Source organism: Convolutriloba macropyga, chromosome 5 (assembly GCF_964194025.1).
Source record: "Convolutriloba macropyga chromosome 5, txConMacr16.3, whole genome shotgun sequence".
NCBI classification, from domain to species: Eukaryota; Metazoa; Xenacoelomorpha; order Acoela; family Convolutidae; genus Convolutriloba; species Convolutriloba macropyga.
The window spans coordinates 7420279-7445188 of record NC_134472.1 but is presented as its reverse complement, the minus strand read 5'-3'; the positions used below and the strand labels follow the sequence as shown (position 1 = coordinate 7445188).

General features: G+C 34.3%; 2 protein-coding genes across 2 annotated transcripts in view; both read left to right on the top strand.

Moving 5' to 3' along the window:
* The window catches only part of LOC142339098 (elongator complex protein 4-like), a 323966-nt gene that overhangs the window by 126882 nt on the left and 172174 nt on the right, over window positions 1-24910 (top strand). The gene's annotated exons all lie outside the window — the stretch shown is intronic.
* The window catches only part of LOC142339749 (coiled-coil domain-containing protein 81-like), a 60231-nt gene that overhangs the window by 34163 nt on the left and 1158 nt on the right, over window positions 1-24910 (top strand). Inside the window, exons 6-7 of the mRNA XM_075390002.1 lie at window positions 6738-6952; window positions 9090-9223. Coding sequence (XP_075246117.1) covers window positions 6738-6952; window positions 9090-9223 — 349 coding nt within the window. The remainder of the gene's footprint in view (window positions 1-6737; window positions 6953-9089; window positions 9224-24910) is intronic.

Here is a 24910-nt window from a genome sequence, read left to right as displayed (position 1 = left end):
AACAATTTGCCTCCAATAAAACAACAAACATGAAAAAAACATTAAATCCATAAAATTTTTAATTAAATACAGTCAAAATCTAAAAATTAAGTAGAAAAGTGCGAGAAGAAAGTGTCGAGGCGCTTTGAACCATAAGTTTTTCTCTGAAGATTTTAGGTATGACGCAAAAAACGTCATCTTTAAGCCAATGCAACTATCAATATAAGGATAGTGTGTTAAGACTCAAAAAAGAACCAAAATTACAGAAAAAAAATGTATATCCAAAAAAATTATGAAAACTCGTGCCTCGAAGTCATGACACCAATAGTTAGAATATAAAATCGTTATCTAGATTAATTTTGTTTTAAGTAGAAAAGAAGGGGTTCCGGACATTACTGAGACTGACTGACAGTTCGTGAAAATAAGTTTAATGTCAGTTAATTTTCAAAAATTTATTTCGAAAATATTTTTCAGAAAATTTTTTCTAAGTCTTAACAGACATTGAATTCCATAACTTTCAACGTAAGTCAATAAATACGCTCAATTGGAGCGTACTCCTCAATTGGAGAACAAGAATTTATTCCGTGAATTGGTAATAAATAAGACATTACAAACAGTCTTATGAATATGCATACAACAACAAATATTGGCAGAAACCAAAAATTAAGTAGGAAAAGGCGAGAAGAAAATATCGAAGCCATTTAAACCATTAGCTTTTCTCTGAAAATTTATCCATGATCCATGGTAAGTCTTCTCTAAGCCATTGGGAGATATCAAATTTAGGATAAGGTGCTAAGATTTCAAGAGGAACCAAAAAAAAAGGAAATATCCAAAGAGTTTTTAAAAAATTTTGAAATCTTCTGACATTGAAGCCATATAAAAAAATTGAGATAAAGCAACTAACTGGTGAAAATTTGTTTGCAGTAGAAAGAAAGAGGGTCCTTTTAGGGTCTTAACAGCCATTACCTGTCCACTGAAAGCTCTAGATGGTTTTACTCATTACTCACTGCAAAATCTTTCGCACTTTTTTTCAACATCATGCATTCAATAGATCAATACATCAAAAAAAGCAAAAACGGCAAATTCAAACAATTTCAGCGAAAAGTGTCGAAGCCATTGAAAAATAAAGTGTTCAGAAAAATTTTACTGCTTTTAACATTTGCTAACATCAATGGGACTTTTTTTTAACAATTTGACTCCAATAAACCAACAAACTTGAAGAAAACATTAAATCCATAAAATTTTTAATTAAATACAGTCAAAATTTAAAAATTAAGTAGAAAAGTGCGAGAAGAAAGTGTCGAGGCGCTTTGAACCATAAGTTTTTCTCTGAAGATTTTAGGTATGACGCAAAAAACGTCATCTTTAAGCCAATGCAACTATCAATATAAGGATAGTGTGTTAAGACTCAAAAAGGAACCAAAATTACAGAAAAAAAATGTATATCCAAAAAAATTATGAAAACTCGTGCCTCGAAGTCATGACACCAATAGTTAGAATATAAAATCGTTATCTAGATTAATTTTGTTTTAAGTAGAAAAGAAGGGGGTCCGGACATTACTGAGACTGACTGACAGTTCGTGAAAATAAGTTTAATGTCAGTTAATTTTCAAAAATTTATTTCGAAAATATTTTTCAGAAAATTTTTTCTAAGTCTTAACAGACATTAAATTCCATAACTTTCAACGTAAGTCAATAAATACGCTCAATTGGAGCGTACTCCTCAATTGGAGAACAAGAATTTATTTCGTGAATTGGTGTCAAATTATACATTACAAACAGTCTTATGAATATGCATACAACAACAAATATTGGCAGAAACCAAAAATTAAGTAGGAAAAGGCGAGAAGAAAGTGTTGAAGCCATTTAAACCATTAGCTTTTCTCTGAAAATTTATCCATGATCCATGGTAAGTCTTCTCTAAGCCATTGGGAGATATCAATTTTAGGATAAGGTGCTAAGATTTCAAGAGGAACCAAAAAAAAGGAAATATCCAAAGGGTTTTTTAAAAAATTTTGAAATCTTGTGACATTGAAGCCATATAAAAAAATTGAGATAAAGCAACTAACTGGTGAAAATTTGTTTGCAGTAGAAAGAAAGAGGGTCCTTTTAGGGTCTTAACAGCCATTACCTGTCCACTGAAAGCTCTAGATGGTTTTACTCATATTGTACAACAGCAAATCATCAGTTACGTAATAATATGAGAACATAATTGAATTTAAAAAAACGGAATTGTATGGGACCTCTTAATGATGAGAATAAGTTACAAATTTACTAAAATCTACTGGCAATAAAATAGCAGCTTCGGTTAAAGTCATGCATTCAAAGCATCAATTGCAAGCATATGGTACCGGTCAGCATTTCACGGCTATCTAAAGAATAAAAAAGAAACAAAAACAGCAAATTCGAAAAAGTTCAGCGAGAAACGTGTCGAAGCCGTTGAAATTTTTTTTTCTGTAAAAGTTTTTCTGCTTTCAACAATTTTTTAACATCAATGGGACTATTATTTTTTAACATTTTGCCTCTAATAAAACAACAAACATGAAAAAAACATTAAATCCATAAAATTTTTAATTAAATACAGTCAAAATCTAAAAATTAAGTAGAAAAGTGCGAGAAGAAAGTGTCGAGGCGCTTTGAACCATAAGTTTTTCTCTGAAGATTTTAGGTATGACGCAAAAAACGTGATCTGTAAGCCAATGCAACTATCAATATAAGGATAGTGTGTTAAGACTCAAAAAGGAACCAAAATTACAGAAAAAAATGTATATCCAAAAAAATTATGAAAACTCGTGCCTCGAAGTCATGACACCAATAGTTAGAATATAAAATCGTTATCTAGATTAATTTTGTTTTAAGTAGAAAAGAAGGGGGTCCGGACATTACTGAGACTGACTGACAGTTCGTGAAAATAAGTTTAATGTCAGTTAATTTTCAAAAATTTATTTCGAAAATATTTTTCAGAAAATTTTTTCTAAGTCTTAACAGACATTAAATTCCATAACTTTCAACGTAAGTCAATAAATACGCTCAATTGGAGCGTACTCCTCAATTGGAGAACAAGAATTTTTTTCGGGAATTGGTAATAAATAAGACATTACAAACCGTCTTATGAATATGCATACAACAACAAATATTGGCAGAAACCAAAAATTAAGTAGGAAAAGGCGAGAAGAAAGTGTCGAAGCCATTTAAACCATTAGCTTTTCTCTGAAAATTTGTCCATGATCCATGGTAAGTCTTCTCTAAGCCATTGGGAGATATCAAATTTAGGATAAGGTGCTAAGATTTCAAGAGGAACCAAAAAAAGGAAATATCCAAAGAGTTTTTAAAAAATTTTAAAATCTTGTGACATTGAAGCCATATAAAAAAATTGAGATAAAGCAACTAACTGGTGAAAATTTGTTTGAAGTAGAAAGAAAGAGGGTCCTTTTAGGGTCTTAACAGCCATTACCTGTCCACTGAAAGCTCTAGATGGTTTTACTCATTACTCACTGCAAAATCTTTCGCACTTTTTTTCAACATCATGCATTCAATAGATCAATACATCAAAAAAAAGCAAAAACGGCAAATTCAAACAATTTCAGCGAAAAGTGTCGAAGCCATTGAAAAATAAAGTGTTCAGAAAAATTTTACTGCTTTTAACGTTTGCTAACATCAATGGGACTTTTTTTTAACAATTTGACTCCAATAAACCAACAAACTTGAAAAAAACATTAAATACATAAAATTTTTAATTAAATACAGTCAAAATCTAAAATTTAAGTAGAAAAGTGCGAGAAGAAAGTGTCGAGGCGCTTTGAACCATAAGTTTTTCTCTGAAGATTTTAGGTATGACGCAAAAAACGTCATCTTTAAGCCAATGCAACTATCAATATAAGGATAGTGTGTTAAGACTCAAAAAGGAACCAAAATTACAGAAAAAAAATGTATATCCAAAAAAATTATGAAAACTCGTGCCTCGAAGTCATGACACCAATAGTTAGAATATAAAATCGTTATCTAGATTAATTTTGTTTCAAGTAGAAAAGAAGGGGGTCCGGACATTACTGAGACTGACTGACAGTTCGTGAAAATAAGTTTAATTTCAGTTAATTTTCAAAAATTTATTTCGAAAATATTTTTCAGAAAATTTTTTCTAAGTCTTAACAGACATTAAATTCCATAACTTTCAACGTAAGTCAATAAATACGCTCAATTGGAGCGTACTCCTCAATTGGAGAACAAGAATTTATTTCGTGAATTGGTAATAAGTAAGACATTACAAACAGTCTTATGAATATGCATACAACAACAAATATTGGCAGAAACCAAAAATTAAGTAGGAAAAGGCAAGAAGAAAGTGTCGAAGCCATTTAAACCATTAGCTTTTCTCTGAAAATTTATCCATGATCCATGGTAAGTCTTCTCTAAGCCATTGGGAGATATCAATTTTAGGATAAGGTGCTAAGATTTCAAGAGGAACCAAAAAAAAGGAAATATCCAAAGGGTTTTTTAAAAAATTTTGAAATCTTGTGACATTGAAGCCATATAAAAAAATTGAGATAAAGCAACTAACTGGTGAAAATTTGTTTGCAGTATAAAGAAAGAGGGTCCTTTTAGGGTCTTAACAGCCATTACCTGTCCACTGAAAGCTCTAGATGGTTTTACTCATTACTCACTGCAAAATCTTTCGCACTTTTTTTCAACATCATGCATTCAATAGATCAATACATCAAAAAAAGCAAAAACGGCAAATTCAGACAATTTCAGCGAAAAGTGTCGAAGCCATTGAAAAATAAAGTGTTCAGAAAAATTTTACTGCTTTTAACATTTGCTAACATCAATGGGACTTTTCTTTTTAACAATTTGACTCCAATAAACCAACAAACTTGAGAAAAACATTAAAACCACGAAAGTTTTGAGAAAATCGGTAGTATCAATGCCATTAAAATCAATGGCTTTCAACGGAAGCTAATAAATCAGGTAAGTTATACCTCGATGAGACAACAAGAATGTTTGTCATTGGTAAGTCATCAATAAGACATTACAATAAGTCATTGATTATGAAAAAAAACAACAAATTCAGGCAAAATTCAAAAATTAAGTAGAAAAGTGCGAGAAGAAGGCGTCGAAGCCATTTAAACCATAAGCTTTTCTCTGAACAAATAACCATGATCCATTGAAAATTTTCTCGAAGCCAAGAGGAGATATAATTATCAGGACAATGTGATAAGATTTCAAGAGGAACCACGAAAGGGGACCCACGAAGAACCACGAGAGGAACCACGAAATATAGAGGAACCACGAATTAAGAGGTTTCAAGAGGAACCACGAATTATAAGAAGATATCCAAAAAAATTTTTTAAAATTTTTGAAATCTTGTGGCATTCAAGTCATATAACAAAAGTTCAGATAAAACAGCTCACCAGATTAGATTTGTTTGCAGCAGAAAAGAAGGGGGTCTTGTGATTACTTAAACTGACTTACAATTCACGAAAAAAGTTTATGATCAGTTAATCTTAAAAAAAATTATCGAAAAATCATTTATAAAGTCTTAAAAGCCATTAGCTGTCCACTGAAACCTCTAGATAGGCTCACTCAAGGCTCACTACAAAACTTATTGCATTTTTGTAAACGAAACTATGACAGAGGACTGCAAAAATTAATAAAAATTTCAATAAGCAAACCAAAAAAAACATTTAAAATTTCAAAAACTCAGAGTCGGAGCCAAAGAGAAAACACGAGCAATTCCTTAGAAACGAATATTTTGTTCATTGGGCTTCATTTGAAAGTAAATCAGGTTTTTCTTTAACGGAATCGAGATATGAAAAGTGACTAGCTATAGGTGACCCAGGAAAACAAAAAAAAGAATTTTTCTAAAAAAAGAGCTTTCAAATAGAATTCGATTTTTTTTATAGTGAACTTTCCTATGAGACCAGAACTAGTCTTTTTATCGCCTTTCGTCTATTAGGAACTCAAAAAATTGTTTCATTTTGTGGCGTGAAAAATAATTTTGAATTAATATTTTAATAAAAAAGATCATAATTTGAAGAAAAATTACAGTAAAAGTGAACCAATTCATGCCAAATATCGCGTGTTCACACAAAACTTCAATCCTCGATAACTCCTCGAAAAAAACGAAATTCGAAAAAATATTTTTTGTTTCGAATTCTGCGCTGGGCGAGCTTTTTAATGATACCACTCGCATTTCTCTACGATGAATATATCGATCGGCCAAATTGTCTGAACAAAAAACCTATTTGTGTATATAGTTCCTCGCCCCACAAGTGGGGTTGGAACAAAAAATATCTGCAGAAAACATATTAAGTGAAAAGCTTGCATTCTTTTTTAGCGCATTTGTGACATAAATGACTTTCTCGTAACTATGTGGCATATTTGCGAAACAACCAGTGGGTACATAAACCTCAAATAGATTGAAAGTAAGCTAGGGCTACGGTTAAATTGTTTTAAGACGCCTAAGTGAAAAAGGCTCGCTCGAGTTTTCATAAAACTTTGTCCTGATTGTTGATGGTAGGACAGTGGTGGGTTGTTACATTTGCGCCAAGAAATGTAATTGAAAAATATCTAAACTGTGGATGACATAAACTAGCAACAATTCATAATTTTTATGGATTTTTTAGCTGCCAAGCACAAAAAAAGCACTCTTAGATTAAGTTTCAAATTCAAAAAATCTTGATCCTTTTCTAATTCGGTTGGTCTCCAATTTGTCTCCAACAGTTCCACAACCCTTTGGGACAAAATGAGTCACATTTTAGGTGCTCACCAAAATCCCACCTCTGCCTCTGGCCCCAGCCAGACCAGCCGCAATATTCTGCCAAGATGAAGAGTCTCTCACAAGTAAAAGAAGAAAAGCAAAGAAACTGGCAAATGAGCAGTTAGATCTGGCTATCATGAAGAAACAGAATGAGTTGATTGATGAGTTGATGAGCGAGTATGAACAGAAGAATGCGATATGTCGGAGTAAAACAGAGTAAGAATTTGATAAATTTCTTGAATCTTTCATCGCCTTTCTCTCGTCAAGAAATTGTTTGTTTTAAACGTAGGAAAGTCGTCGACAAGTTAAGTTTTGTACACAAAAACGTGAAATCCCTTACGTTTTTTCTTCTGTATCGTCGGAATATTGGTCAAGAATATGCATTCATTAGTTATCTTCATTTCTGTAAGTTTATGAGGTTTTTACGGTAATTGCGAGGAAAGGAAGAAGGCATTTTGTAATTTAGGAATGTTTAAAAAAAGAACTTTCCGATTTCTGTAAAGATTTTCAACTAATTAGGCACTGATAAACTGATAGTATAAACTCACCGGAAAACTTTAATTTCAATTTTTTGTTCTTTTAGCTGCTGATTTTATTGAATAGAGAACTACTCTTTCTCTGCTTTAAAAAAATACCGTGTGGCAAAATAGAGATTGTACCCCACCCACGGTCGAAGTTTTGTCGAAAATATAATGTAAGAAATGCAGTGAATAGCGTTACAAAAACTTTTCTCCGCAAATCGCCCGCATCTTTTTGCAATGAATGCGACTATGGGAGTGAGTTTTTGGAAGATTTCCGGTTTTGAGCGGTGATTTTTTCTAAAATTTGCGATTTTTTGCGGTGAAATTCTTTTTTTTCACCGCATTCACCGGATTTCTCACAAAAAATAAACACCGGTCCTCGGGCTCGAATATCTAACATCCTGTATGCGAACAACTTCTTATTCTACTGCACCATCTGTCACTTAATTCTATGTGAGCTTAAATCATATTCAAAAATGTTAGTGAAAACAAATGCGTTGAGTTTTGTAAGATTTGAGGTGAGTTTTTCATTATTTTCACCGCTTAAGCGGTACCAAAATTTCACAGCTACCAACAGGAAGTGGTGAAAGTGAAAACTTCACACTAGAAACCCCAATTTTTATGACAATTTACCGCAAAAAATTTTAACCGGTGAATTGCGTAAGACGTGAAGACGTGCGGTTTTTAGGAGTGATTTCTTTCTCGTCACTTTTACCGATGAAATATAACTTTTCCAGAGAAACGACATCAAAAATAGTCAATGTGTTAGACTAACCCTATATAATAGATTCTTGACTTTGAGTTTAAGTGTATTTGAATAACTCTTTTTTTTCTGATTAAAATCCACTAAACACTGAAAATACTGCTCGCCTATATGCAACTAAAAACATGAAAATCTAACATTTTTCCAGGGAAACTGCATCAAAGATTTTTGATAATCTATACTTCTCAAACATAGGGAATGTCTGACTATGAGCTCACATTTATTTTGGTTTTGATCTCTATTGACGCAGAGGCTGTAACGAAACACCTTTTTCTTGAACTATATACGTTGATTTACGAAAACGAGTTCTTTTTAAAAGTTGAAAGTTTCATTTGTCGGCTGGTTGCTGCAAAGTTTTTTGTGAGAAATGGCAAGTTAGGAAATGTAAAGGGAAACAAACCCTAAATAGAAACCGTTGCACGGTTTGAGTTTTAGAGCAGTGAATTTTTCTTTTACTGGCTCTTAACACATTCACTGCTATCATTAGATTTTTTAGAGTATTTTCTGCACTGAAGAAGGTATTTATTAGTTTGGCGGTGAAGGTTTGTAAGATTTTCTATTCTTAGAGTGGAATTTTTTTAGCTTTCTCAACGCATTCACAGCTATTCTTACATTTTTTGCAATATTTTCTGCGGTGATGATATTTGGTAAATTTAGCGGTGAATTTTTCTAAGATTTGTCATTCTTGGCGGCGAATTTTTTGTTTTTTACCGCATTCACCGCGTTCAGCTCAAATCTTACATTTTTTAAGCATTTTTTTTAGCGTTGACACCTCAGCCCGGGTCCCCCGAGCAATCTTTTTTTTGCATTCAAAACGCTGTAGTAACAAAATAACACGTATTTTTGCAATGATTTGATTGTTATCAGATTATTATTGATGGTGGAACCCAATGAAAGGCAGAACTAGCATTCACAATTTATGAACACTAAAACCTCAATTATGGAAGATCCTAATTTACCGAGTTAGTAGAAGTGGGGTGGTGTAGGATGGGGTGAGGCGGGGTTGTGTGGGGTGGAGGGATAGATATTTTTTTACAGCTGAACATACAGAGCTGCTTGTTCATTTCAGATTACGAGAAGAGAACCTTCGTAAGCAACTGCAGCGAATGAAAGTTCAGAATCACTTGGATACAGAATGGCAGCACCAGATGAGGATCAAACAGTCCAGAGAACAGGCTGAGGTCTATCATCTTCTCAGACCAGGTTATTACTAATCACGCGGAGAAGGTGTTAACCGTTCAGCCCAAGCAGATCTCTAGTCTTTATGAAAAGACCCAAAATGTCAAAGGGCAGCGATGTTGACACAAACTGCACAGTCGTGCACACCTCTAAACTCAATACAACTCTTTTTTTTGGTCTTTTGACAGACGAAAACGTCGAGCTCACTCTTTTCATGGGTCGACTCATAGTCTTATAGACTATTATAATCGGGAAACTGTTACCAGTATCTCTATTACTAGTATCTTAGTAACAATTTAACGAGTGGAAAAAAACTGATATAAAGGATTACCAGTGGAAACAAAATAGAGTGAGAATAACAGTGTTGTACTGACTTACTCTGTGACTAGTCAATCGAGTAGCAGTTGTATCTTTACCAACCGACTAAGGCAAATGCGGTGCGCTCGCCAACTTATTAATCACCGGTTGATTCCGAATTACGAACTGAGCATTTGCGACGCGAATGGCTTTGCTTATTTTTAGCTTTCTAATTGAAAAGCAGTTGACTTTAAATTGCACCTGATTTACATAGATGCAAAGGAGATGAATGAAAATAAAATGATGAAAGTTTGATCAAAAGGAAATGAACAAATTATGGGCTCGTTCACACTTTAGAGAGGAAGTAGAAGTTTGTTTATAGTATGAATAGACAGTTTCCTGTCTACCTGGTTGAAAAATCACGAAATAATAATCAAATGGTACATGACGAACTGAGTTAAGATCAACTGCCCTTGAATTGGATGAAAAGATAATATCTGAACTAAAATAAGGTAATGTATATTCTGATGGTAATATACATCCCGTATGACATTTCCCTTTGCTGTAGAAAAATAAAAATTTAATAAATAAAATCAGAAAATTAGTACTTATTCACCAGTTATCTAATAATAAAATATAAAATAATAAAATAAAATATCGAGTTTAAAGAGTTTTCAAGAATTTATTCAGATTTTTCTGAACGTTCTTCCGCCTCTAATACAGTCATTTTGCTTGGCAAATTAGCGCTTGTATCTACTGTCTACCTTTATTTGAGTTTCTCGGAGATGCAACACTACTAAATGTTGTATCCGAAACTGCAATTTCTGTTGAATATCTTTCGGTATTCTGAATGTTTTGCACAAGGGATTGAGACGGGGGGGCTTTTTTCTGCTTCTTAAATTGCCGCTTACTCCTTTTCACTAACGATGTATCGGAGTCAGACGTATCGCCGACTTGACTGGTTCGCTTTTCATTCCGCAAGATGGGGGTTATTTGCGGCGCAGATGGTCCTGCTGCAGTGGGTTGTGTAGGTGGAGCAGCAATTGGTACTGGTGAGCTGAAATTCGAAGTTTGTGTCAGATCTGACCGGTTTTGGAATGCCGCATCGTGCTTGGGGTTGCGTTCGGGTATTCTTATCTTTAAGGCACGAGCAACGTTACTGGAGGTTGAATTGCAAAGTTGTCCACAAGATACAATTCTGACGTAATCAGGTTGTTTGCCGTTGCCTTAATTTTCTTGCTGCCCATGTTTTTTCTCAACAGGTCCTTTTTTTGGTCAATGTTTTTCGGCTCCAAAGTCTTTTCTTGAATTTTTTTTAGTTATCTCTCGATATATTGACCAAGATCTGTATCCTTCTCATTTTTCGTCTGATATTGGGCAATATCCGAACTTCGGACGCGTATCTCCGGTCTATTTGGTTCCTTGATTACACTAGTGGTCGGGCTTATCTTCCCCACTGTGCTTCTTTAAGCCAGGACTTCGTATGAGCCATCCAGATTTTTCTTTTGTCTGCGCGCTGCATGAATTCTTCGTGCAATTTTGACTTGTACGCTTCTTTTGTTTCGCGGTATTGGTCGGTCTGGAAATACCTTCAGATCATATTAGCCATGACTCTAAGTCTTTTGGTTATTGTTGCTCCTGGTGAGCTCGGGCGTTTGTAGCGCTTAAAACTTTTTCTACTTCGACGTCAGAGCTCATGACTGTGTCTGCCCACTGTTCATCCGTGGGGTACGATCTTCCTGGGATGGTATTTTCCTATAAATAATATTTAATCATTTTATCATAAATTAAATTTTTCTTAGTTTTTTTAGTGGTGATATTTGAAATGGGTGTATTACAGCGTCTGCATAAAGTGTGCTTCAAATGGTCAATATTTGTCGTTTTTCGTTTTGATATTCTCAAACGTTGTATAATTGCATGTATTGAATGTTCAAGATTAATTTTTTTTATTTAGTTGTGTTTCTTGCTTGATAATTGACGTTTTATAGTTTGAATGAGACTTTAGACTAAACTTATTGCTCTATGGTCATTTGCAGGTACATTTATTAGTTCAATATTGTTTTCTGTGCAAAATGTTTTAAAACTTTTGCCTGTTAAACATCTAGCTTGATCTAATCTGATTGTTCTGGGTACTCCGTCATTATATATATATATATATATATATATATATAATATATATATATATATATATATATATATATATATATATATTTATATGTATATGTAAATATGTACTAAAAAATTTAATTAAATTCGTGCTAGATGCGTTATTTACTATTTCCACTGAGGAGTATTTTGAGTATCGATCGATACTTGTAAGGAATTATTGTTCTATACCCTTTTCATTAATCATAGGTCCGCCAAAGTCCATTTGGATTTCGTTGTTCGGTTAGGTAAAGGTGACCACTTGCTATACGGAATCACTGGTTTTAAGTTTTTACCAATTTCCTTGCAGGTTTTGCACTCATTAGCTTTAGCCAATATATCTCGGTGGATGTACGGCCACCAAATGCTTTGCGCTAGTGATAGCATAGCAAAACTCCCGGGGTGTATGGAGTGGATGTCCTCCAGCACAGCGTCAAGGATGGTTTTGACTATCATCATACGCTTATCGATGCATAGGCATCCTTGTTTCACACTCATATCTCGCCATTACGAATGGATATATGGGCTGATATCCTTCAATCGTTCCTCGTCGTTGCGAATGACGCATTCTCGTACCTCTTTCAAGCTAGCGTCTTTTCCATTCAAGATTGCCAACAACTTTTTGCTGAAGTTCCTGTTGATGTTATCTGTCAATCTGAGATCGTGCGCGTTGTCTATGGCACCAGTAGAGGGCGTTGTATCAGTATTGGACAAGATGTTTGTTGTTGTCGTGGTTGAGGGTAAATTATCGGAGAAGGTGAATCGGGCGTTGATTTTGTGGGTGTCGATTTGTTGATTTAGGTCTCGGCTATTGGAGAGAGCGTTATGGAGTAATTTTTTGAATAACGAATACTGAATCCATTTCGGACAAAAAGCAAGGTATGTTTGAGTTGATTGTATTTTTAGTTGGAATTTGGTAGTTCCGCGGATAATTTGAAGAATTTTTGGTGATTATTTAAATTGGTATCAAATATGGGCTTTATTGGGTTTAATTGTTCAGATTGTTCGCATTCTTCAATTTATGAGTTTTGCAGCGGAGATGCAGCAAGTTTGTTAATAGAATGTGATTTATGCAATGGCAGATTATTCAGTGCAAATTGTGTTTTTGATTTTTAAAGGGATATTTGCGACGCCATTGGCGTTTTAATTGGGGATTATTAGATTTATTCTGATGTGCCAATTGAGATGCAATTGGTAATGAAACATTAAGATATTTTTATTAAGATGCAGTTGCTGTAATCCAAATATGCGAATTGTCTTGAATTAAATTAGATATTTGCGGTGCGATTGACCTGCTTGATGTTTGAAAAGGTGAAAGTAACTTTAATATGTTATCTAATTGTTCTACTAGTTGTAGTTTATGTTTGATTAGGTGTTTAAAGGAATCCCGATATTTGTATATCGTTGCCAGCACAAAATGATCAAAATTCGACAAAAATTACTTAGCTTTGGCAAAACGATTTCTAGAGATGTAGTCTACAAGACCCGTTTTTGCTCCAGGTATGTGTTCAATTGTGAAGTTATAGGGAGGTAGACGGTCAATTCATCTAGAAAGACAACTATTGTAAGACTTGTTGGATCTATGTTCCTTTAGGCTTGATAGTAAAGCGCGATGGTCTGTTGTTACCGTTAATTCGTTCCCCTATGGGTAGTATTTTAGGTAGTCGATTGACCAAACGGCTCCCAATTTTTATAGTTCAATGACACTGTATTGTTCTTCTGTAGGATCAAGAAATCGTGATTGCAAATGCTATGGGTTTCCATCAATCAGAGTGTTTTGTTCGAGGGCAGCACCCAATCCAGAACGGGAAGCATCACAATTTGCACGAACTTCGGTTTTGGATTATAATGGCTATTTTCGGTGCTTGCAGCAGTTTTTTCTTTATTATGTTGAAATGTTTAGTGTGGTTGTCAGTCCAGAAAAATTTAGCGGATTTTTTTAAAAGTGGTCTAAGGGGTTGGCAAAGTTCTGCTAGATTTGGTATGAATTTACTTAAATAGTGTACTGACCCAAGGGAAGATCTTAGGCGTTTTAATGTTGATTGTGTTGGTATTGCTAATATAGCTGCCGTTCCATTTTCAAGTGGTGATATACCAGTTTGGATGAGTTTGAACCAAAGCCATTCAATTTCCGTTTAAGCGAAATTGCATTTTTGAAGATAAATTCTCTAGTTGTCATCATCTAATTTCTTAAGGCATTTAGTGACATAACTAAGGTGATCGGATTCTGATCCTGTGCTATAAATAATAATATCGGGATGTTTTTATTGCTAATTTTAATATGGAAAGCCTCATCGTGCTTGGGGTTGCGTTTTTTTTTATTTTTAAGGCACGAGTGACGTTACTGGAGGTTGAAATGCAACATGGTACAGAAGATATAATACTGACGTCGTCAGGTTAATTGGGGTTGCCTGAAATTTCTTGCTGCCCATGTCTTTTCTCAACAGGTTTTTTTATGGTTAATGATTTTCTGCTCCAACGTCTTTTCTTAATATTTCTTCGTTTTGCTATCGATATAATGACTGAGCTCTGTATATCTCATTTTTCATCCCAAATTTTGCAAAATCCGAATTTCGGACGCGTATCTCCGGTCTATTTAGTTCCTTGATTACAATAGTTGTCGGGCTTATCTTCCCCACTGTGTTTCCTGGGGCCAGCACTTCGTATAGGCCATCCAGATTTTCTTTTGTCTGCGCGCTGTATGTATTTTTCGTGCAATCATGACTTGTACGCTTCTTTCGTTTCGCGGCATTGGTCGGTCTGGAGATATCTTCAGACCACATTAGCCTTTATTCTTAGTCTTTTGGTTTTTTTTGCTCCTCGTGAGCTTGGAAGTTTGCAGCATTTATGACTTTCTCTATTTCGACGTCAGAGCACATGCGTGTGTCTGCTGATTGTTGATCCGTGAGATACGATCTTCCTGGGATGGTGTCTTCGTCTAAATAAAATTTAATTATTTTATTATAAATTAATTTTTTATTATTTTTTTTAGTGGTGATATTTGAAACTGGTGTATTGCAGCGTCTGCCAAAGTGTACCTAAAAAGGCGAAGTTTTTGTTGTTTTTGTTTAGATATTCGCAAACGTTGTATAATTGCATTTATTGACTGTTCAAGATTAAATTTTTTTAGATGTGTTTCATGCATGATATTTGTTGTTTTATCATTTGAAAAAGACGTTCAACTAAACCTATTCCTGTAAGGTCATTTGCTGGTGCAAATTTTGGTTCAATATTGTTTTCAGTACCAAAAGTTTCAAAGTTTTTGCCTGTCCAACATCTAGCTTGATTTAATCTGATTGTTTTGGGTACTCCGTGATTATATATATATATATATATATATATATTTATATACATATATATATATATATATATATATATATATATGTTTATTATACATTAATATATATATATATATATATATATATATATATATATATATATATATATATATATATACATATCTGTCTATATGTTAAGGTCTGGTTGATTTAGGTCTCGGCTATTGAAAATAGTGTTTATGGAGTGATTTTGTGAGTTATGAATACTGCTTCAATTTCGGGCACTGAGCTCTTTTTGAGTTGATTGTTTTTTTGCGCCCAGTTTGAGGAATTTGTGGTGATTATTTAAGTTGGTATCAAATATGGGCTTTATTGGGTATATTTATTCAGGATGTTCGCATTCTTTAAGTTCTGACTTTTGCAGCGGAGATGCAGCAAGTTTGTTAACTGAATGTCTTTCATGCAATGACATATTGTTTATTGCAATTTGTGGTTTTGAAATTTAAAGGGGGTATTTAAGACGCGATTGGCGTTTTTAAGTGGAGATTAATAGATTTCATCTGATGTGCCAAAAGAGATGAAATTGGTAATGATCTCTAAGATATTGTGATTAAGATGCAATTGCTGTAATCCGAATATGCGAATTGTCTTGATATAAATTAGGTGCTTGCGGTGCGATTAACCTACTTGATGTTTGAAAAAGTGAATGTAACTTTAATACGTTATCTAAGTTTTCTACTGTTTGTAGTTTTTGTTTGATTAGGTGTTTTAAGGAATTTTGAAATTTGGATATCGTTGCCAGCACAAAATGTTCAAAAACGACAAAAATTTTTTAGTCTTGGCAAAAAGATTTCTAGAGATGTAGTCAACATGACCCATTTTTGCTCCAAGCATATGTTCAATTGTGAAATTATAGGGAAGTAGAGGGTCAATTCATCTTGAAAGATGACTATTGTAAGACTTGTTGGATCTATGTTCCTTTAGGATTGATAGTAAAACTCAATGGTCTATTATTACAGTGAAGTCCTTTCCGCATAGGTAGTATTTAAAGTAGTCGATTGACCAAACGACTCCCAAAAGATCCAGTTCATTTACACTGTATCGTTTTTCTGTAGGAATAGGAAATCCATTGCTTTGGAACTTCAGCTGGCATGCTTTTTGAAATCCAGCTGTCCATTGCTTTTTGAAAGTTGGCTGGCATTTCAGTAGGACCGTGAATTCCAGTTTTTAATCTATAGGTGCCGGTGGATTCTCCACAAATGATATTGAAATTACAGTGCTTTGCGGTATCTTTGTGCTAATTGACTATAGGCATATTTGAGATCTATTGCTGAAAAATATGCTTGTTGTCCGTTTCGTGTGTTTGTAAGAAGTTGTGAAATTGAAGCTATTAACAATTCAATGTTGGGCATTTGATGTTTATTTTTGTGAATTGATTTATTTAAATTTTAAAAATCTAATGCTAATTTTATAGATTGATGATTCTTTGCCGTGATTACTATCGGGATATTAGGTGTTCGTCAGAGCAGCTAAATAATTTTTCAACTTTGGATATCGTTGCCAGCACAAAATGATCAAAGTTCGACAAAAATTACTTAGCTTTGGCAAAAAGATTTCTAGAGATGTAGTCTACAAGACCCGTTTTTGCTCCAGGTATGTGTTCAATTGTGAAATTATAGGGAGGTAGACGGTCAATTCATCTAGAAAGACAACTATTGTAAGACTTGTTGGATCTATGTTCCTTTAGGCTTGATAGTAAAACGCGATGGTCTGTTAGTACAGTTAATTCGTCCCCGTATGGGTAGTATTTTAAGTAGTCGATTGACCAAACGGCTCCCAATTTTTATAGTTCAATGACACTGTATTGTTCTTCTGTAGGATCAAGAAATCGTGATTGCAAATGCTATGGGTTTCCACCAAGTGTTTTGTTCGAGGGCAGCACCCAATCCAGAACGGGAAGCATCACAATTTGCACGAATTTCGGTTTTGGATTATAATGGCTATTTTCGGTGCTTGCAGCTATTTTTTTCTTTATTATGTTGAAATGTTTAGTGTGGTTGTGAGGCCAGAAAAATTTACCGGATTTTTTTTAAAAGTGGTCTAAGGGGTTGGCAAAGTTCTGCTTGATTTGGTATGAATTTACCTAAATAGTGTACTGACCCAAGGAAAGATCTTTGGCGTTTTAATGTTGATTGTGTTGGTATTGCTTATATAGCTTCCGTTCCATTTTCAAGTGGTGATATACCAGTTTGGATGAATTTGAACCAAAGCCATTCAATTTCCGTTTGAGCGAAATGGCATTTTTGAAGATAAGTTCTCGAGTTGTCATCATCTAATTTCTTAAGGCATTTAGTGACATAACTAAGGTGATCGGATTCTGATCCTGTGCTATAAATAATAATATCGGGATGTTTTTATTGCTAATTTTAATATGGAAAGCCTCATCGTGCTTGGGGTTGCGTTTTTTTATTTTTAAGGCACGAGTGACGTTACTGGAGGTTGAAATGCGACATTGTACAGAAGATACAAAACTGACGTCGTCAGGTTAATTGGGTTTGCCTTAATTTTCTTGCTGCCCATGTCTTTTCTCAACAAGTCCTTTTTATGGTTAATGATTTTCTGCTCCAACGTCTTTTCTTGATATTTCTTCGTTATGCTATCGATATAATGACCGAGCTCTGTATATCTCGTTTTTCATCCCAAATTTTGCAAAATCCGAATTTCGGACGCGTATCTCCGGTCTATTTAGTTCCTTGATTACAATAGTTGTCGCGCTTATCTTCCCCACTGTGTTTCCTGGGGCCAGCACTTCGTATAGGCCATTCAGATTTTTCTTTTTTCTGCGCGCTGCATGTATTTTTTGTGCAATCATGACGTGTACGCTTCTTTCGTTTCGCGGGATTGGTCGGTCTGGAGATATCTTCAGACCACATTAGCCTTTACTCTTAGTCTTTTGGTTTTTTTTGCTCCTCGTGAGCTTGGACGTTTGCAGCATTTATGACTTTCTCTATTTCGACGTCAGAGCACATGCGTGTGTCTGCTCATTGTTGATCCGTGAGATACGATTTTCCTGGGATGGTGTCTTCTTCTAAGTAGAATTTAATTATTTTATTATAAATTAATTTTTTATTATTTTATTTAGTGGTGATATTTGAAACTGGTGTATTGAAGCGTCTGCCAAAGTGTACCTAAAAAGGCGAAGTTTTTGTTGTTTTTGTTTAGATATTCGCAAACGTTGTATAATTGCATTTATTGACTGTTCAAGATTAAATTTTTTTATTTAGATGTGTTTCATGCATGATATTTGTTGTTTTATCATTTGAATAAGACGTTCAACTATACCTAATCCTCTAAGGTCATTTGCTGGTGCATATATTGGTTCAATATTGTTTTCAGTACCAAAAGTTTCAAAGTTTTTGCCTGTCAAACATCTAGCAAGATATAATCTGATTGTTTTGGGTACTCCGTGATTATATATATATATATATATATAAATATATATATATATATATATATATATATATATATATATATATATATATATATATATATATATATATATATATATATATATATATGTTTATATATATTATATATATATATATATATATACATATATGTCTATATTTTAACGTCTGGTAGATTTCTTCTGATGTGCCAAAAGAGATGAAATTGCTAATGATCTCTAAGATATTGTGATTAAGATGCAATTGCTGTAACCCGAATATGCGAATTGTCTTGATATAAATTAGTTGCTTGCGGTGCGATTAACCTACTTGATGTTTGAAAAAGTGAATGTAACTTTAATATGTTATCTAAGTTTTCTTCTGTTTGTAGTTTATGTTTGATTAGGTGTTTTAAGCAATTTTGAAATTTGAATATCGTTGCCAGCACAAAATGTTCAAAATACGACAAAAATTTTTTAGTCTTGGCAAAAAGATTTCTAGAGATGTAGTCAACGTGACCCATTTTTGCTCCAAACATATGTTCAATTGTGAAATTATAGGGAAGTAGAGGGTCAATCCATCTAGAAAGACAACTATTGTAAGACTTGTTGGATCTATGTTCCTTTAGGCTTGATAGTAAAGCGCGATGGTCTGTTAGTACAGTTAATTCGTTCCCGTATGGGTAGTATTTTAAGTAGTCGATTGTCCAAACGGCTCCCAATTTTTATAGTTCAATGACACTGTATTGTTCTTCTGTAGGATCAAGAAATCGTGATTGCAAATGCTATGGGTTTCCACCAATCAGAGTGTTTTGTTCGAGGGCAGCACCCAATCCAGAACGGGAAGCATCACAATTTGCACGAACTTCGGTTTTGGATTATAATGGCTATTTTCGGTGCTTGCAGCAATTTTTTCTTTATTATGTTGAAATGTTTAGTGTGGTTGTCAGTCCAGAAAAATTTACCGGATTTTTTTTTAAAAGTGGTCTAAGGGGTTGGCAAAGTTCTGCTTGATTTGGTATGAATTTACTTAAATAGTGTACTGACCCAAGGAAAGATCTTTGGCGTTTTAATGTTGATTGTTTTGGTATTGCTTATATAGCTTCCGTTCCATTTTCAAGTGGTGATATACCAGTTTGGGTTAATTTGAACCAAAGCCATTCAATTTCCGTTTAAGCGAAATGGCATTTTTGAAAATAAGTTCTCGAGTTGTCATCATCTAATTTCTTAAGGCATTTAGTGACAAAACTAAGGTGATCGGATTCTGATCCTGTGCTATAGATAATAATATCGGGATATTTTTATTGCTAATTTTAATATGGAAAGCCTCATCGTGCTTAGGGTTGCGTTTTTTTATTTTTAAGGCACGAGTGACGTTACTGGAGGTTGAAATGCGACATTGTACAGAAGATACAATACTGACGTCGTCAGGTTAATTGGATTTGCCTTAATTTTCTTGCTGCCCATGTCTTTTCTCAACAAATCCTTTTTATGGTTAATGATTTTCTGCTCCAACGTTTTTTCTTGATATTTCTTCATTTTGCTATCGATATAATGACCGAGCTCTGTATATCTCGTTTTTCATCCCAAATTTTGCAAAATCCGAATTTCGGACGCGTATCCCCGGTCTATTTAGTTCCTTGATTACAATAGTTGTGGCGCTTATCTTCCCCACTGTGTTTCCTGGGGCCAGCACTTCGTATAGGCCATTCAGATTTTTCTTTTGTCTGCGCGCTGCATGTATTTTTTGTGCAATCATGACGTGTACGCTTCTTTCGTTTCGCGGGATTGGTCGGTCTGGAGATATCTTCAGACCACATTAGCCTTTACTCTTAGTCTTTTGGTTTTTTTGCTCCTCGTGAGCTTGGACGTTTGCAGCATTTATGACTTTCTCTATTTCGACGTCAGAGCACATGCGTGTGTCTGCTCATTGTTGATCCGTGAGATACGATCTTCCTGGGATGGTGTCTTCGTCTAAGTAGAATTTAATTATTTTATTATAAATTAATTTTTTTTTATTTTGTTTAGTGGTGATATTTGAAACTGGTGTATTGCAGCGTCTGCCAAAGTGTACCTAAAAAGGCAAAGTTTTTGTTGTTTTGTTTAGATATTCGCAAACGTTGTATAATTGCATTTATTGACTGTTCAAGATTAAATTTTTTATTTAGATGTGTTTCATGCATGATATTTGTTGTTTTATCATTTGAATAAGACGTTCAACTAAACCTATTCCTCTAAGGTCATTTGCTGGTGCATATATTGGTTCAATATTGTTTTCAGTACCAAAAGTTTCAAAGTTTTTGCCTGTCAAACATCTAGAATGATTTAATCTGATTGTTTTGGGTACTCCGTGATTATTTATATGTATATATATATATATATATATATATATATATATATATATATATATAAATATATATTAAGGTCTGGTTGATTTAGGTCTCGGCTATTGAAGACAGCGTTTATGGAGTGAATTTTTGAGTTATTAATACTGCATCAATTTCGGGCACTGAGCTCTTTTTGAACTGATTGTTTTTTTTGCGCCTAGTATGAGCAATTTGTGGTGATTATTTAAGTTGGTATCAAATATGGGCTTTAGTGGGTATATTTATTCAGGATGTTCGAATTCTTTAATGTCTGACTTTTGCAGCGGAGATGCAGCAAGTTTGTTAACTGAATGTCTTTCATGCAATGACAGATTGTTTAGTGCAATTTGTGGTTTTGAATTTTAAAGGGGTATTTAAGACGCGATTGGCGTTTTTAAGTGGAGATTAATAGATTTCATCTGATGTGCCAAAAGAGGTGAAATTGGTAATGATCTCTAAGATATTGTGATTAAGATGCAATTGCTGTAATCCGAATATGCGAATTGTCTTGATATAAATTAGGTGCTTGCGGTGCGATCAACCTACTTGATGTTTGAAAAAGTGAATGTAACTTTAATATGTTATCTAAGTTTTCTTCTGTTTGTAGTTTCCGTTTGATTAGGTGTTTTAAGCAATTTTGAAATTTGGATATCGTTGCCAGCACAAAATGTTCAAAATACGACGAAAATTTTTTAGTCTTGGCAAAAAGATTTCTAGAGATGTAGTCAACATGACCCATTTTTGCTCCAAACATATGTTCAATTGTGAAATTATAGGGAGGTAGAAAGATCTAGTTCATTGACACTGTATCGTTTTTCTGTAGGAATAAGAAATCCATTGCTTTGGAATTTCAGCTGGCATGCTTTTTGAAGTCCAGCTGTCCATTGCTTTTTGAAAATTGGCTGGCATTTCAGTAGGACCGTGAATTCCAGTTTTTAATCTATAGGTGCCGGTGGATTCTCCACAAATGATATTGAAATTACAGTGCTTTGCGATATCTTTGTGCTAATTGACTATAGGCATGTTTGAGATCTATTGCTGAAAAATATGCTTGTTGTCCGTTTCGTGTGTTTGTAAGAATTTGTGAAATTGAATCTATTAACAATTCAATGTTGGGCATTTGATGTTTATTTTTGTGAATTGATTTATTTATTTTTTAAAAATCTAATGCTAATTTTATAGATTGATAATTCTTTACTTTGAGTACTATCGGGATATTAGGTATTCGTCAGAGCAGCTAAAAAATATTTCAAATTATTTTTTTTGTAGACCATCTAATTCGATTGTAACTCTAGGTTGTAGATTAATCGGAACGCGACGACCTTTTTGATGCATTGCTGTTAACTTTGATTTCACTACATGAGTATTTGAGAGGCCAATTGTTGAGATTAGATGTGGAAGTTGAGCCGCAATTGTAAATTTACATGTAGAATTATCAATATTGTTATCACATTTACCTCTTTTTGATTGTTGTTGTACCGCTGCCAGGTCAAGAATGTTGAAAAGATCTCTCTCAATGGTTAGTTTGTGTTCGTCCTTCAACTGTTGAGCAAGCCTCTTCACAAGTCCAATTATTGTTTGTGACTGTTGTTAAAAGTTTTTGCCAAAACTTTGATCAGTTCATTCGAAAATGTTTTGAGACCTTTGTCCTGTTTCGTAGTGATACATCTTGCAAGTGGTGTAATTTTGAGGATTTTGTTAGCTAGAGTTTTTGGGTTGAGACTGCATACGCTGCCTGAGTCAACAATTGACTTTACCGAGATGTTTTCTTATTGAATTTTTGCGTTGATGGGTTTTAAATGGTTTGCAGAGTAACTGGAGATAGCTGCCACATAGTCATCAGAGTCAATATCATAGTTAGAATCATAGATTTGATTATAGAGTTGTTGACAACTTGTTATATAATTGACAGATTCCTAATTTTCTCTTTTAGTGGTATTTGTATCAATCTGGTTGATATTTGTTTGTTGAAGTTCTGACATTTGGGTCTGTGTTTTTTTAGGTTCGCAAAACTGTTTTGCAAAATGTACTATAATTCCGCAGTTATTGCATTTCTTACAATTTGCAGCGCTGACCACATTTAGCGCAGATACTAGTGTATTGGATGTTTTGATGGACAGTTGGATACCGAGTGAAGTCCTTTTGTGGCTGTTGGTAACTCGTGTTGAGATTGCGTCCTTGGAAATTATTGACAATTTTGACCGATTGAGCGTTAGTATTCAAATTTTCATTTTTTTTCTGTTGACTTTGCGCCCCCATTCCCATGTTTTTGACAACTTCAAGAGCTTTGGTTGATAATACTCTCTCTTTCAAGTGTGCTCTTTCTTCATCCCCAAACTACAATTTTTGGCTTGTTCAATAAGAAGTCCATAGAAACTTTCCACTGATTCCCCTTTTTGTTGTTTAGAAGAGAAGAAGACGAAACGATCATGGTGATGTTTCTAGTTTTTATGAATGAATCCTCCATCACTCGCCAAAGTTCCTTTAACGTCTCTTTTTGCGATTTGGAAATGGGGTGTTTGCTTTTGAATATGCGACGACCTTCTGTTCCAATACATAGGTAGAGGAGAGATGCAGCTTTTTGTTCACAGTGTTCCCAGGGTTTATCCCCGCACAAAATACCAATTTGATCTATCTTTTTGCATCTATTTTGCCAAGTTACCTTTTATTGTTGGTTACGGTTTTTCTGTCCCTTTCAGATGCTTACGTATGATTTTCCACGGGTTCTTCAAATACGGGTTCAGGTGGGTACGTGGTCGCTTGAGGTGGTCCATTAAGCGAGGTTTCCAATCGAATCCCTTCTTTCACCCACAATACCAATCTCCATTGTTGCGTCCATTTGTCCCACGCAAGTGGTGGTGTGATAGTAGGTTTCTCCCGGAAAGCGTTGATGCGGAGAGGAGTCTTGCGAGAGTTGACTGCTGACTGCGACATGTTGTACTTAATTACTCTATGACTAGTCAATCGAGTAGCAATTCTATCTTTACCAAATGACTAAGGCAATTGCGGTGCGCTCGCCAACTTATTAATCACCGGTTGATTCCGAATTATGAACTGAGCATTTGCGGCGCGAATGGGTCTGCTTATTTCGAGCTTTCTAATTGAAAAGCAGTTGACTAACTTTAAATTGCAACTGGTTTACAGAGATGCAAAAGAGATGAATAAAAACAAAATGATGAAAGTTAGATCAAAAGGAAATTAACAAATTATGGGCTTGTTCACACTTTAGAAAGGAAGTGGAAGTTTGTTTATAGTATGAACAGACAGTTTGCTGTCTACTTGGTTGAGCAATCATGAAATAATAATAAAATAGTACATGACGAACTGAATTAAGATCAACCGCCCTTTAATTGGATGAAAAGATTAAATCTGAACTAAAATACGGTAATGGATAATCTGATGGTATTATCCATCCCGTATGACAAACAGCAAAGAAATTGTATAGTTCTCTTTTAAACAGTGTTTCCAACAGTCATTACTGTCAATTGATACGATCCCATAACTTGTAGCTAGTGAAACTTTCTATTATTTGAGAACGCACGCCACATTTTAATAATAGCACGAATTGAAAGCAAAACAAACACCGGGAAATGTGAGCAAAATGCAAAAGACCCCTCAGATACAAAGCAAGTCATCAAAGTCTGCACCAGAAGCTTGGAAAAAGCTCCTTGGAACCATTCAAATTTCAATTTGGAATTTAAACTGATTCTTCGTTCAAAAAAACTCAATATAGTACACCATAACCCCTAGCCTTGTCATCGGGCTTGTGTTTAACAATTTCATACCATTCTAAAATTTCTCAAGAAAATGTTCTAAGGCAGGAACTAGATTCCTGGTTATTTAACCAGATATTAGAGATTAGATGTTTAGACTCTTATCGAAAATGAAAAAATATATATTCAAATATTTTAAATCATCATATAGTTCAAGGTCACAAAGAATTTTGTTCAACGTTTTCTAATTTGTATTAAAAAACCAAGTTTTGTTATTAACGCTATATCTTTTCAAAAGCAGAAGAACTTTTGGCAGAAAACGTCTTTTCCTTCTATTTTACTCTGCAGAGGCTTACTAAAAACTTTTTGAATGTCTTCCTCGATGAAGTTTCGAGTGTCTTCCTCCAATCAAAATTGACAGAAAAGCGAGGTTGTCATAAATTTGTTGTCCTCAATACATCAGATCG